The 15421-nt window shown below is 38.1% G+C and overlaps 1 protein-coding gene across 1 annotated transcript in view; it reads left to right on the forward strand.

The window, feature by feature from the left end:
• Nucleotides 1–9350, forward strand: part of chl1b (cell adhesion molecule L1-like b) — an 86103-nt gene extending 76753 nt beyond the window's left edge. Inside the window, exons 30-31 of the mRNA XM_036571556.1 lie at nucleotides 2859–2931; nucleotides 7787–9350. Coding sequence (XP_036427449.1) covers nucleotides 2859–2931; nucleotides 7787–7988 — 275 coding nt within the window. The 3' untranslated portion in view covers nucleotides 7989–9350. The remainder of the gene's footprint in view (nucleotides 1–2858; nucleotides 2932–7786) is intronic.
• Nucleotides 9351–15421: the final 6071 nt, after the last annotated feature.

Genomic DNA, 15421 nt, shown 5'->3' on the forward strand with positions numbered 1-15421 from the left:
TGGCCCTCACAGAGCCCTGACCTCAACCCCATCAAACACTTTTGGGAAGAACTAGAATGCAGATTATGAGCCAGACCCTCTCGTCCAACATCAGTGTTCAACCTCACAAATGATCTTCTGGATCTTCTTAATGTGGCAACAATTCCCACAGACACTCTCCAAAATATTGTAGAAAGCTTCCCAGAAGAGTGGAGGCTGTTAAAGCTTTAGAATGGGATGTTACAAACGCTCGTGTAGGTGTCCCAATACTTTTGGCCATATAGTGTGTATGGCAAAGTATGTGGACACCTGACCATCACACCTATATTAGCTTGTTTGACATCGATTTCCAAAACCACAGGCTTTAAAATGGAGTTGTCCTCCTTTTACAGCTTTAGCAGCCTCCACTCTTCTGGAAAGGCTTTCCACAAAATTCTGTGGAGGAGTGTGTCTGTGGAATTTGTGCTTCAGCACACGCTTCAGCATTCACCGGCCTCGCTCTGCGAGTTTGCGTGGTCTACCGCTTCATGGCTGAGCTGTTGCTGTCTCAGGATGCCAAGTCAAGTCAAAGTTTATTTATATAGCGCTTTCTACAACAGACATTGCCACAAAGCAGCTTTACAGAAAATCCAGGTCTGAGCCCCAGTGAGCGACACCAAGGGCGAAGGTGGCAAGGAAAACTCAGCAAGAGGAAGACTCGTTGAGAGGAACCAAGACTCAAAATGGGAACCCATCCACCTCTGGTTGACACTGGAAAGCAAAACAAAGCCACAACAAGAACGATATGAACAGAGAACCAGGTTTTACAATTAATATACAATCTAGAATTTAGAGAGAAAGAAAAATATAAAGCAGCTCATCATTGGACAGAAGATAACTATTGTTAGAGGCCTATCAGAGTAACACTGAGAAAAATCAATCTATGAAAATCAGTCACTGTTACCAGTGAAAAAGATTGAGTACTTTTAGGAGCGAATCACAGTGAAAATGAGAGTTAAATCCTTGAACATCTGATCGTAATTGGATTTCTACAGTTATCTGATTATTCAAATGGTCATGTAAACAGCTCCGATTTCTTAGACTGGAGTAAGCTCTAGAAATCCGATTAAGAAATCTGATAAGGAGAGCTGGAACTTAGCTAAGTGATCAGATTTCTCAGTGCATGTAAACTGTTACTCTGATTTCTTTCGGATTTCTCAGCCTGCTCATGTGTGAAAACAGACGTCGGTACTGGAAATAAGACGCAGCAAAACACTTTTGGAGAGACGCTGAAACCAAATACATGCTTGATGAAATGAAGGATTTCAATTTTCTTCATCTTCTAGATGATGTATGTTCAGGTCATGTTAAATGTAAAAGCCTAGCTAACGAAAAGGCAAAGAGAAAGATTTAAGACGGACATCGATAATTTGGAAATTAATGGACTTATTAGCATTTAAAATCACTCCAGCTTCCTGATATGTTTAATCTGCAACGAGAAACTGTCAAACACTAAAAATCTACGAAGCTGAAGTCAGCTTCGTATTTGACAGCCTTTGACACCATTTAAGGTGGAACGGGAAAATTAGAACAAGAAGCTGGTGAATGAGAAGCAACTTTAGCCTTGTAAAAAATGAAACATGAGAGACATTTTACAAGAAACTGTTCTACTTTTGTGGAAAAGTTTCCTGCCGGAGATGTGAGAAAAGCAGCTATAGCTGAGCTAAAGCTTAAAGCAGAGCAAAGTCAGTCTGCGTTTTTGTTTGTATTATATTTTTTAGCCTTTACTAGCACATCAGCACATACTGAGACATTTACAGCCAAGATGTAAAATGGACATAAAATGCGGCTCCCAAAGTGGTTTGAATTTTGTTGAAAATGGCTCTTCTTAACATTTAGGTTGCCGACCCCTGGTCTGTGGATTTTGCATGGCTATGTCTTGTTAGCAATGGATGTGCCTGAAACACCTGAACTCCATCATTAGGAGAGTTGTCCACATATGTTTGACCATACACTGTTTGTTTTTTTTCTGACCCTAGTTTGTGTCATGACACTTTCTGGGGTGAAATGACTCATGAAGCTTTATGAACACAGCCCAGAGTAAAGTATTACCGATACGTTTTACCCGTCCTTGGGATTACACAGAAAAAAAGCAAATGTCCAGAGATCATATTTCAAATGGCTGCTTTAGTACTGATTTAATAGAGAAATGAAGTTGGGCTAGTTATGAGAGTGACAAATTGGAGTGTAGACCACATCCAAGTCTCAGGATGTAGGCTATAAGGGGTTAAAGAAAGGAAAACAACAAAAATAAGGACTGAAATATGCAAAAGAGAGAGCGAAGTCACTGAATGGCTGCTTTCATTGCTGTACTCCACTGATGCCTGCATCGGTGTGGAAAATGAACTGGTGCGTTTATATTTAACATGTCTAACACATTCTATTTACGGGATGCAAATAGAGTCAGACCCACAAAAGGAATAGCATGCAAAATGCTCACGCAGACAAGCAAATGCCAGAGAACGAAATGATGGAAATGTTGCACTGCATTAGCAATGCTACATCTCTTCCTGTGTCAGTCCCAGAAAACCTTTCTGGCAATTTCCTGTGACGGGAGATGGGCTCTGGATAATCTGCTTCTACTCGAACTAGAACTGCTATCAGAATGTGGTACAACAACAGAGGAATATGAAAAACCTTCACATCCTAATTTGTCATTTTAATAATTATCAGTCTAAACTCATTGTTGCCATTATAGTGTTTACATCATGACGGTATTAATGACTATATAGGATTGATCTATTCACATACATGTATTTCCTTTTTAATTTATTGGGTCATTTACTTTGACTGCGTTAATGAAATTAAAACGAACTAATTTTCTTCCCCTCTTCCTTCAGTGAAAGAGAAGGAAGACCTCCATCCAGACTTGGAGTCTCAAGGAATGAATGATGACACGTTCTGTGAATACAGGTAGGCTAATTCTAAATCCGTTGCACCTGGAAATGCAACCTTATCAAAGCATGGCACAGTATTGCTTACGAAATATGATTGGCTGAACCCAAGCTGATGTAAAATGCTCAGTATATACGTATTACCACACATCAGCTGAATGCACCAATCTATTAAAAACATTATGTTGCTTGGCAATCATAGCCTACTGTTAAAGTGGGGATTTCCCTGATTTTTCAAAAAATTGTTTAGTTGTTGAGATGTATACAAAGTCTTTGTAAACACAGAGATGTAAACACAATTACTTTACAGTGGTGCTGATAGGAACCGGGGTCACCATGTCTACAACACAAATATAGACATTTTATTTACTATATAAAACGACCAGTGAACCCTCACATGTCCTCTGAGCTTTTATACAGTACTGTGCAAAAGTGTTAGGCACCTGAGTAAAAATTAGATTTAAAAAGCTGTTTATTTGGATAGTAAGAATCTTTTTTTATTTTTTACAATAAATACAAATAATATTAGAACAATAAGTGTATGTCAGTGTATTCCTTTTTCCAAACCTGGTTTGGCTAATCAGTGCTCAAGTTAAACTAAGTGTGCTGCAGAATCGATGGCAGGAATGTCCATGAAAAATCTGGAATCAAACATTATTCTTTAAACTAGTCCATAAGATCTCAACTACTTTTTTGCCAACAAGAAATTCTTGATACTTTTTACTGTCTTTATTCATTTGTATTTATTCTAATGATGTGTTTTTACAAGAAAAATAACGCATTTATTGTACAGATTAATGGGTTTAAATAATGTTATTAGGTGCCAAAAACTTTTGCACAGAACTGTTTGTAATGTCGAAAATGATAAAATCCAAGAAAATAGGGATGTTATTTTTTTTGCTTTACAATAGCCGTTGCCAGTGTTTCAGGCATTAGACAAAATTTTATAATTTTATAACAGCCTTCTGTGAGGGAGCACTGAATGCTTCAGACATCTGGTTACCATCACCACCACTGTGAACAATTCAGGCTCTGTAAGTTATTCTAAATCAAGTGCATTCCACATCAAGCCACTCGGAATGAGTTTACGATTAAATTATAGAGAAATGTTGTATATGTTTTTAAAATTGGAGGAATTCCCCATTAATGAGCTACATTGCTTGATGGAAGGATTGTATTTACTGTATGTTGTTTTTATCATATTGCATTTTGTTGCTGTTTTACAAAAGCAATGTGCCACTCGAGGCTCTAGGTTACAGTGATTTTACCAAAATTAAGGTGGTTTGCCTAACAACCCCCCTTAACTGTGGTACACTCACTGTAGCTCACTGCCTCTCATGGCTTATAGCTCTAAAACAGCGCTCCTTGTCACTGTGCTCTTGTAACGGTCATTTTCTTTGTATTGTCCTTTTCTTGCGGTTCAAAAGAGAGCCTAATGTACATGAGCTAAACGTGGACCAGCAAGCCAGCTCCAGCTCAGGACACGTTACGAGCTGAGTAACAACCACACGTACGTGCTAAAGCAACAGCAGGAAACCCCACCCCGTTGCTCATGCATCGGCAATGCTGATGCAGTGCTGTTATTTTGCAGTGCTTTGTGGGTAGCTAGTGTGTTGTGGTAGGAATTAGGAGTAATTGCATCACTGTTAAATTGAAACGCTTTAGTTTTTTTGGAACGGAACGGAGTGGAGTCTGCCCAGTACTCAGCAGGAGATCATTTTTTTTTTTTGGAAGGGGGGGAGAGGGGGGGGGCATCTGGTTTAATTGAAAGGCACTTATCTCCAGGGCAGCGATATCCGTGTTCGTTTCATTAATCTTTCAGTGATCCAATTCATAACAGCCTCTCTGAGAGCTCTCTGTGTGTAGTCACAAATATGGCAATGCAATCACTTCTATGAGGCTTGGACAAAATATACAAAGAACGGTAGATGTGAACTAGATCTTGCACGTGCCTGAGAAACGGCAGCTCACACTGTGAATATGCTGTGCAGAACACTTCCACAAATCTTCAGCCTTAATATTTCCCCCTCCACAAATCAAGCTAAATTAAGCCTCCCATAGAGTCCGAGGCAGGTGCTGCTGTAAGCTTTCGCACACCTGCGGTTTCCCATAGGTAGCAGAAGAAATGAGGAGCCCTACAATTCACTGTATGTCGAATTATTCATTTGCAGGCTAAAAAGGGACCCACTCTTACTTCACACATAATACACTGTACATTCTTTGCCTCTTTTATAATTCAAGGAAAGAATGGATGAGTAAAAGCAAACATACAGTCGGCCAGGAGAGCTGAATCGATATTCAGCTCTGCATTATGTTCATAGCCAGACTTTGAAAAATCACCAAGAACATTCTGATGTCAATTCTACATCCAGGATTTGACCCTAGACTGTAGATCTTAGAAGAACAGTTTTTTTTCCACTTACTCCAGATGTAGTCGATCAGGTAGAGCCTTGGGTTCACTACACGACTTTTAAAGTCTTAACAGATTATAAAAGACTGGGCATTTTACACTATCAAACTGATTTTTGCAAATTTTTTGGGCAGCTGAAATATTGAGCATCACACTAAATGATTAGGGTTCACACACTACTCAGCTTTTCATCTGCGGCTGAACCGGACGCGGCTCACTGAACTCGCGCGAACTCACATTCTCCCGTTATTAGGAGACCCAAATAAACAAACGTATATACGGCTGCTGCTGTTTTCTCTGCCGTTTGCGCTGAGACAGTAAAGAAGCAGCAGGGAAACATGTTTAAGTGAGGATCATGGATTTAAAAATGTGATCAGTTTGGTATTTTTTAGAGTTTTAAATGCACAAAAACTCAATTGTGTCTTAAACTCAGCTCATTAAAAAGCTTCGCTCCACACGTGAGAGACTTTTTGCCAGTTTTCTTTGTTTACTTGCTGTATTTTCTTCTTTCGTGCTCTCAGTTTTCATTGGCTGCTGCAGGAGTCAGATTGATGTCGTTGACCAGTTTACACTAGATTACGCTCAGAGTTGGGTCAAATAAATCAAACATAACCTCCGACTTGTCTGAAATGCGATCGGGAGCCCTAAAATCTGAGTCTGCGCCCCTCACACACGACTCGATTCTCTCTCCAACTGTCGACTCTGACTGACCCAAAAATCTGCAGACTAGAACCGACCAGCTCAGACTCAGCCAGACTGAGAATCACAGCTAAAATCAGGGTAAAGGTTGTGTAGTGTAACCCCGGCTTAAGACATGACTAGTGTACAAATTTTGCTTAGTAACTACTATGCTCAACATAAAAACTGCTTGCGTCTTGTTTTAATTGAGTAATGCGTAAACCTTAAGTCCGTCAACACTTGCTACACCTGAACTTACATACGGCAGGTCCAACATGCCCCAGGTATTGTGTCAAATTCTGCTTCCCCGTTAGAATCTGACTCCCCTTCATGTGCATTCACATCACACAGGCTTATGGATGCTAGATTTTTTGCTTCTATTTATACACATAGATCTTTACTTAAGAAAAAAACATGAGATTTGATAAAATTGGGGAAAAAAAAAAGAAAAACAACTGAAATTAAGAAGGTAATTTGTGTTTAACAGGAGTCAGATTTCAGCACTACAACTTTGTTGTCTAAAACTGACCACAGCATTCAGCTACACAGTGAAGATTTATTCAGTTTTATAGCTTTTAATACGTTTTGACAAGTCTTCACAACCTTAAAGAAGAGCTAGTTGTGTTTTGAGTAGGTTGAGGGACATTTTAGGGCTGTATTTTCAAAGAAGAGTTTGGTGATTATTGACTTCTAGTGTGTGTTCATAACATTAGCTTCGTAGCTCCAGTTTAAAAATAAAAAAGGAAAATTTGGACACTAATCATGTCTGGGCTAATCACTGCTTCTGGGATAATTGCAAATGGTGGAAATGTTTTTCACTGATTCCTTTAAATTGTGGGTGTTTACAAATTACATGTGAAGACGCTCCAAAGGAAAACTCAAGTGGCTCCTTACAAAAAGCACAAGTTCCTACTAAAGCCTGAGTAGACTGATAAATCACAGCACTGAATAACATAGAGAAAACTGCCGACCAGCAACATGAAGGAACAATGTGAATTAAATAAAAATTATAACAGCTAATAATATGTTACTTTTTACATATTGTAATGGAATACTTTACTAAATACATCTAAGACCTTTTCAAAGTATTCTGCCTAACTCTGTCTGTATAAGATATAGTCTATTCAAATGTACAGTGTGAGTCACCAAAGAACAAGATTTCTAAATTATGACAATTGACGATATAACAGTAAAATGTGGAAAGTTTATCACAATAATAAGAAATATCATCACATTGCCCACTCCTAATGCACACTAAGCCTTACTGAGGTTTATTCTTTATGTAAAAAGTCATGTAAACACCTTTTCATTGGGATCAAGTCTTCATTTGAAGTACACAAAATGAACTAAAACACTTAGATTTGTGTTCTATACTTTTATTATTCTGGGCATGTGAAGAGCTTCATCTTTAGACCTTTTTTATGTGCATGTTTGGCTTCAAATATGTCACGAATAATTCTATTTCACTGAGCCCATGTAAACAGGGGTTTTCAACAATCATGCTGTGCATGTAAACACTTCATGACCTTCAGCGCTTGCCATAAGCTGATTTTTGCCACTAATCAGGAGACCAGTGTGCATGTAAACACGTTCAGCGAGTGTAGTCTGGTGGGGTTAGCAGCACAGGCTTATTTGCATTGTGCTAACTGGCTCCTACCAGCTTTTATTTCATTCACTATGAGCCAGAGAGTTTTTGGGGCCAAGCATTTACTTTTGCCTCGACCTTAAGCAGAACCTGCAGCCTTGTTCCGACATCTCAACCTGTTTACTCCTGTTTCTCAACCAGCGACAACGATGAGAAACCCCTGAAGGGCAGCCAGCACTCCCTGGCAGGGGACACGAAGGGAGGGGACAGCGGGGACAGCATGGTGGACTACGGCGACGAGGACGCCCACTTCAACGAGGACGGCTCTTTCATCGGAGAGTACGGCGGACGCAAGGAGAGGGCCTCCACGGAAATTAAAGGAACCAATCAGAGCACGGCGTGAGACGGCGGACAAATTGTATTTGGACATCACGTACAGAAAATTGGCAGAAAGGAGGAGCAAAAAGGGAACAAAAACAAAAATGACATAATCCACCCGAAGCGCATTTTTCAGAAAACGTGTGAATTAATGTGTTTCTCATCATCCTTGCTTATGTTATTTTTTAAGGCTTAGTTTCGCACATATTGTAACAGATCAGTCACGTTCAGCTCTGTATATACTTGCGTCGGGTGTTTCTTTTTGTATTTGCAAATCTGTCGAGACTTCGGAGCTGCTGGCACTTTTGTTTTCTCTTTTTTCTTTTTGTAAATGCGGCCTGTGTTTGTAATCCTGATGGAGGATGAGTGGAGAAAGGAAAAGGCTCCTGTCTTAATTTGTTATGCTCTGTGAGGTCTCCCTGTTCTTTCACATCCATCTCTACTTGTCAAGCAAGTTTTTCTGTGAGGGTATGAATCTTGTGTTTTTGTAATAATTTTTTCCTTCTCTGTTCATTCGAGGCAAATATTATTGACATTTTATATTCAGATATGCATTCATTAAATGTGATTTAATATGTGTACGAGAAAGTTGTTCATTAAGTTATTTCCCATTTCTAAAGTGAGCAGACTAGAAGACAGAGGGTTGAGTTATTAAGAAATTAGATTCAGACACTGTTGTTTTTCAAACATATCCAGTTCTGATAATAACTGATAACAAGCTACACCGACCATTTCCAGTGCTCTATACAGCACTGTCCGAGTTGTCTTGTGCTTGCCTCTATTAACTCGTTGGTGAAGCCGCATATACATTGTCATCGTGTGATGCACATGCTGTGATGTCCTGTTTGCTCTTTCACCACTTTCATCATTGGGGCTTTAAGACAAAGTGTAATTCAGATGGAAGCCCATTCCGACCAGGTAGAGGAGAAAAATCACCTCCTCCGCTACTTCTTGTAGCAGTATAGAGCAATATTGACTTAGTTTATCCAAAAGATGGGTTTGGGTTTATTTTCTCAAAATTGATTAGTCTGGTTTTACTTACTTTCCGAAAAAGTTTGAATTTACATTCCATAATAATGACTTAATTTTGAATTTACTTATTTTCTCAAAATATTGACTTAGTATCTCCAAATAATGACTTGTTTTCTCAAAAATACTGACTAAGTATCTCCAAAAGATGGCTTATTCTTTCAAAATTGATTTGTCTGGTTTTACTTACTTTCTGAAAATTTTGAACTGGGATTTCATAATAGTGACTTAATTTTGAATTGACTACTTCCTCAAAATATTGACTTATTATCTCAGAATATTAATTCAGTATCTCCAAAATATGGCTTGTTTTCTTAAAATTGACTTTGTGTCTCAAAGTAATTGGTCTGATTTTTTTTGTTTGTTTTTGTTTTTTTGTTTTTTTTTGTATATTCACCTAATAACTCCAAATAATGACTTACTTTCCTAGAACTTTGACTTGGAATTTCATAATAATTACTTATTTTCTCAAATTTGACTTGGTATATCAAAATAATTTGTTTGTAATATTGACCTTATCATTTCAAATAATGACTTTCGTAATAATGACGTAATTTCTCAAAATATTGACTTGCTATCTCTAAATACCTTTTTTTCTTGAGGTGTTGGGATACAATGTTGAAATAAAGAGTCATTAAATTACAGGAAATTAAATAATTGTTTTGAAAAGGCGTTATCATGAGATACTAAGTCAATATTTTGAAATAGAAAGTCATTGTCTTGTTACAGTAACTCATGTTTTGAAACAGTGAGTCATTATTTCATCATAGGAAGTCATTATTTTGAGATATTAAGTACATTTTTGTCTTCTGCCTGGCAGAAATGGGCTTCCTTTAATTCCACCTCAGGGTCAGAATCAACACAGTTTTAGGTAAACAGTATGTTTTATCTAGATTAAGTTTCTAGTGATCATAACTCAGTGAGCAACACCACCACGGACTGAGCCAGCGAGTCCTTATTACTGGCAAGTTTTCTGATTCTAAACAAGATAATAAATGTGCCATTGGATACTTGTGTTTTGCCTTGATCTAACAGATTATGGATTATGTAATGATTTGGACTGTTCTAAGTTAAACCCACACAGCACATTCTGAATAGCATCGGGCAGCTTCTCTGTACCAACATGTTTGTGTTTGCATGTTTATGGTTGTTGAATGATGTTTGTGTGCAGATTTGACATTAAATTTTATTACTTTTCTTCATTTTGGCTTCGCTGACTCGCAGTCATGACCACTGCTGTGCTTCTTGTGTCACTTTCATGTCCCAGTAGTAATCAGCCGCACGGCTTCTTAACATAAACTCAAATCACAGGGATCTGTCGTAAATATTATATGTTTACTGGATTAGGGCTCAGGTCTATACCTGGGTGATTTGAGAGATTTTAAGATTATCTTCAGTTTACATGGAATAATTCTGGGTTATGATGAACAAGCACACAAAGCGCAGTGTTCTCCTCGGGGCATGAATGAATTACAGTCAGACTACATAGATTAATGCTTGTTAGCCAGCTCCCAAGGCTTTGGTGTGAAACTCATGGTTTTTAGAGTGTTCAGGCGATGCCTTTTCAAACTCTCTCAAATGTGCTGCTTTTCATTGTTGTCTATGGAATAATGGCACTAGGACTGAAAAGCAGTCCTCTAGCTTGTGCAGTGACCCTTATGGTTGCAAACTGTGTGTTTGGGGAAAAAAACATTCAATTTTTTTATAAATAAAAATAATGTGTGGCCACATCATATAAAAGTGTGGAAACAAGATACTAACGCGTGGCCTGACTTAGTAAGGTGTGGGAACGAGACAAATAAGCCGTGGTCATGATTTAATAAGGCATGGGAACGAGATCATGCCTTAAGCTCTGGCCAAGCCAGCCTTGATTATCTCATTCCCATGCCTTACTAAATCGTGACCACGCATCATTATTATTTATATGGTACGTCACTAGCAGGGCTCCATAGTTGAGCACAATTCAGTCACTCATTCAGCTTGGAGGAGAAGTTAGTTTCAGCTGTTTCCAACACCTGGAGCTATGCAACACTCAACATAAGGATTAATACAGTCTGAATATGAAAGACAGATTTTCTAACTGTATGCAAAAGTTTGAGTGCCCCTGGTCATTTACCATGGTTTGTTCATTTTCTAGGTGAAGGTAAATTAACACATCTTCTACAGAGAACACACATTTCCTGCACATTTTAATGCACAATGACTGCTTATTTGCTGAGTTTAACACATTGGAAAAAACATAAAATGTGGTCTGTGCACAATTTAGGTTTTACATTTTATTTTACTGTTAAATTCATCAAATAAATAGAAATTATGCACTAAAATTTGCAGAACAATGCCATATTTTAGTTTGTGTTCTGAGTTGTGTTAACTTTTTTCAGTTAGAAAATTAACAAAACATTTGGCCAGAGGTGTCCGAACATGTTGAATACACTAAAATGTTTATCACTTGCATGCATTTCTGTTTTTGTTTTGTAGCACAGGATTAATATAACCTGGAGTTATTTCAACGTTTTTTTTTAGAACATGACATTAATACTGACGAGTTTGAACTCCTGTTTGTGATAGGATCAGGGCTGGCCGCAGTCTTTTGTGGGCTCTAAGCAGAACTTTTTGGGGCAGAGGTACTAAACGGTTTAAAATAAACACAGAGAAGTTAGTACTGTTTTGTTTTTGAAGAATAATTGTTGAAGCTTAGAGCCAACTGCCTAGCTGACATTAGCTTTATCCAATCCAATAGCATTTTTCTACAGTATTCCCTTAGGCTAGGCTACTTAACCTGACAGCACCATCATACTGTTATGTGCTAACACACTGTAAAATTATAACAACAGCTACCATAAGCTGTCTAAATTATGTACATTTGCTTGTGTATTACTGATGATGAGATGATAATGAATAAGTTCCACTATAAATTACAGATTCAGCATCCAGATCAGCTACTTGACTTCACTTTAACACCATCTTCTCGTTTTCTGTCCTGTTTTTGTTGCCCGCAAATGCTCTTTTTTTAAACTTGACTAACCAGTCGCGTCCTGTTAGCAGTATAGTAATAACCTGGAAGTTGTTAAGGGTCTCCCTGGCAGTGGTGGGACCCTAAGCAGCTGCTCATGTCACTTATTAGGTAGAGCTGACTCCTGGAAAAGTTACTCTCTAAAGCCCATACACATCTGTACCAACTAGAAAGTACAAGAGAAAACCCAAAAGTCCTTTTCAGCACATTATTTTGAAAGAAACATCATTTAAAAGCATGTCGCTACCCTGCGCTCCAAATCCTGCTTTAAATAAACAGCCAGTTATGCTTGATTAAAAATGCAAATGGCTGATGCTATTTAAAAACCTAGAAACTAACAGTAGAAACTGTTCAAAAGCAGCTGCCTCAAAATACACTTTTGCTGGAACCCAGATCAAAACACACCTGTACCAGATGTTCAGTGTCCTTAATGGCTCAGTTCAGCAGTGTTTGGAGCTGGTTTAGAGCAAAATTGAATGCCGTCTGTAGGGCTGCCACCTCAGCCCTGTAAAATTCCTGGACGCTCGATCAGTGATAAACTCAGTGGCTGGGCAGCTCTGCTCACAATGCAGTCTAAGGTAGATAAATGTCAGTTCTACTATAGAACCCAAATCATCTTGGTTATTGCATTGCAGTGCGGCATAGTGCCTGAACATGTCACAAACAGTGCACCTTTCCAAAACAACTGTCCCTACATAGGGTTTTCTGAACTAAACCTGTTTAATTGACATAAGAATTAATAACACAGAGAGCTGCAGGGATTCTGAGACAATTTGTGTCCAAGAATGGAATTCGTTTTTCCTGCACAGACAACCAAAATGCAGAACAATCCAGGAAATCTGTCTGGGGGGGGAGGGGTCTCTGAGGACCTATTTGAGAACCACAGGTCGACATGCTAATGACACAAGCTGTGGTTCAAGTTAGCGTCTGAAGGAGTGTAACAGTGAAAATGCGCTTGTGCATGCAAAATTAAAAATCTCACTCTGGTCTCACTCCAGCCACCTGAAACTCTCACTCCAGTCATCTCACCAAAGTTGGCAACCCTGCAGTTCCTCTGCTTCAGTGAGTTATACAGTGGAAAAGCAGTAATACAATGGAAATGATAGCAAAAATAGTGTTCAGCATGTTTATTTCTGGCTTATTTGTTGTACAGTAGTTGTTCTCTGGGTTAATTCTGACAAAGACGCTTATTCTGAAGGGTGGTGTTAGCGTCCTTTCTGTGTTTATGCCTGTACAACAAATAATAATAATAATAATAATAATAATAACATTTTTTATTTATATAGCACGTTTCATGCCGGTGGCAGCTCAAAGTGCTTTACAGACAGTTGATAAAACTTAACAGTAATACAAGAAATTATAAGTATTAGTTTAGCATCATATAAGAAAATGACACAGATCAAATTAGAAGATAAAAACCACAAGATGTAGTTTTAATTATATACTGAGTTAAAGAGATTTGGTTTTAGATGCTTATTAAAAGTGAGCACTGAGCTTGACTGTCTAATAAAAGGTGAACTGAGCTCCACAGTTTAGAAGCAGAATAACTGAACGAGTCTCTCCATGTTTTCTGTATTTTACAGAGGGTGTTTGTAGAAGGTCAGTATCTGCAGATCTAAGATCATAAATAGACAGACACTCTGTGATGTAAGTGGTGCTTTAAGGTCATTACTATCCTTAAAAACTAGTAGCAGAACTTTAAAATCCATCTTGAATGATACAGGTAGCCAGTGCAGCTCTTCTAAAGTGGGAGTGATCTGATCTCTCTGTGTTGTTTTTGTTAGGATGCCGCTGCATTTTGTACAAGTTGTAAAGGATGTATTGTTTTCTTAGGAAGTCCAGTAAGAAGATCATTACAGTGATCAACTCTGCTGTAACAAATGCATGAACAAGTTTCTCTGCGTCACTCTGAGAGAGAAAAGGCCAAACTTTAGCGACATTTTTCAAATGATTAATAGCTTCTCTAGTCACTGTGTTACATGCAGGATAAAACAGAGCTCAGTTAAGAGTGAGTGCAGACCTGAGCTAAAGCTGGATCTAGCTGATAGCCTAAAGCCTTGCTTTCTGTAAGGGGCTGGGGCTGACTAAGGCCTTTAATGAAGCACAACGACTTGTGCATAAGTTGTTTGTCTTACTTTAATAGGGTTAGAAAGATACATGTCTGGAACTGTGAGCTGAAGTGAGGATACTGTAACCAGAACACTGTGGGTTTGAGTCCTTGGAAGAACACTGAACATTGAGAAACACAGAACATTGTTCCTTGTCCTTGGAAAGTACAGTTAGATTTCCGCTGCCCTGCAGCTGTGTGCCATTAATCCTGAGTTGTAATAAGAAAGTAACATGAAAAATGGCTACAATTTTGTGGATTAAGGTTTATGGAACCCGTTGAAGACAAGTTGAAAATATGAGTGCCTGTGACATAGATCACCGAGCTCACTCACATCCAATCTGGAAGAACAGCCCACTGACAGCAAACAAGTTTGAATCTTTGACTGGATCCGGGTGGCATTAGTTTTTCACAGGGAGGTGAGAAATGCAGTTTTACCAGAGGACGTCTGTTATGTTTATGTATATATGCGCACAGGATAAGAAATCTCTGTATAAATTACAGAGGTGGGAGGGGCTATTTGTTTTATGCACCATCATCACTCCAAAAAAAAAAAAGAAGTCAAATTTAATTTACTAGTAATTTCATTCACTCAGACCATCTGCCTTGCTGACGTCAGTGAGTATAGTGTGTCATCAACGTTGTAATTAGTTTGGGAATTTACACCCAACAGTCAACAAATCCTCATAAAATCCAATAGTTTTCTCTCGTTTTATTTTATTTATGCTGTACATTTCAAGTAAAACAAACAGATTTACTTCATCTGAGTCACAGAGAACACAAGTAAAGGCTTCTTTGTCTGTATACTTAAGAAACTGACGTATCGATTCACATAGGATTAATATAACCTGGGGAAATTTCTATTGTTTGTTTTGTAGCACAGGGTTAATATAATCTGGGTTTATTCTATAGTTTGTTTTGTAGTACAGGATTGATATAATCTGGGGTTATTTGTGTAGTTTGTTTTGTACACAGGATTCCTGTAATCTGGGGTTATTCTATTGTTTGTTTTGTAGCACAGGATTAATATAATCTGGGTTTTTTTCTATAGTTTGTTTTGTAGCACAGGATTAATATAATCTGGGGTTATTTCTATAGTCTGTTTTATAGCACAGGATTAATATAATTTAGGATTATTCCTATGGTTTGTTTCATAGTATGGGTTTAATGTAACCTGAGATTATTTCTACAGTTTGTGTTGCATCAGGGGATTAATATAACCTGAAGATTAATATAATCTAGGGTTACTTCTATGCTTAGTTTTAGCGCACAGGGTTAATATAACCTGGGGTTATTTTTACAGTATAGC

This window comes from Colossoma macropomum, unplaced genomic scaffold, assembly GCF_904425465.1.
Source record: "Colossoma macropomum unplaced genomic scaffold, Colossoma_macropomum, whole genome shotgun sequence".
In the NCBI taxonomy this organism is placed as follows: Eukaryota; Metazoa; Chordata; class Actinopteri; order Characiformes; family Serrasalmidae; genus Colossoma; species Colossoma macropomum.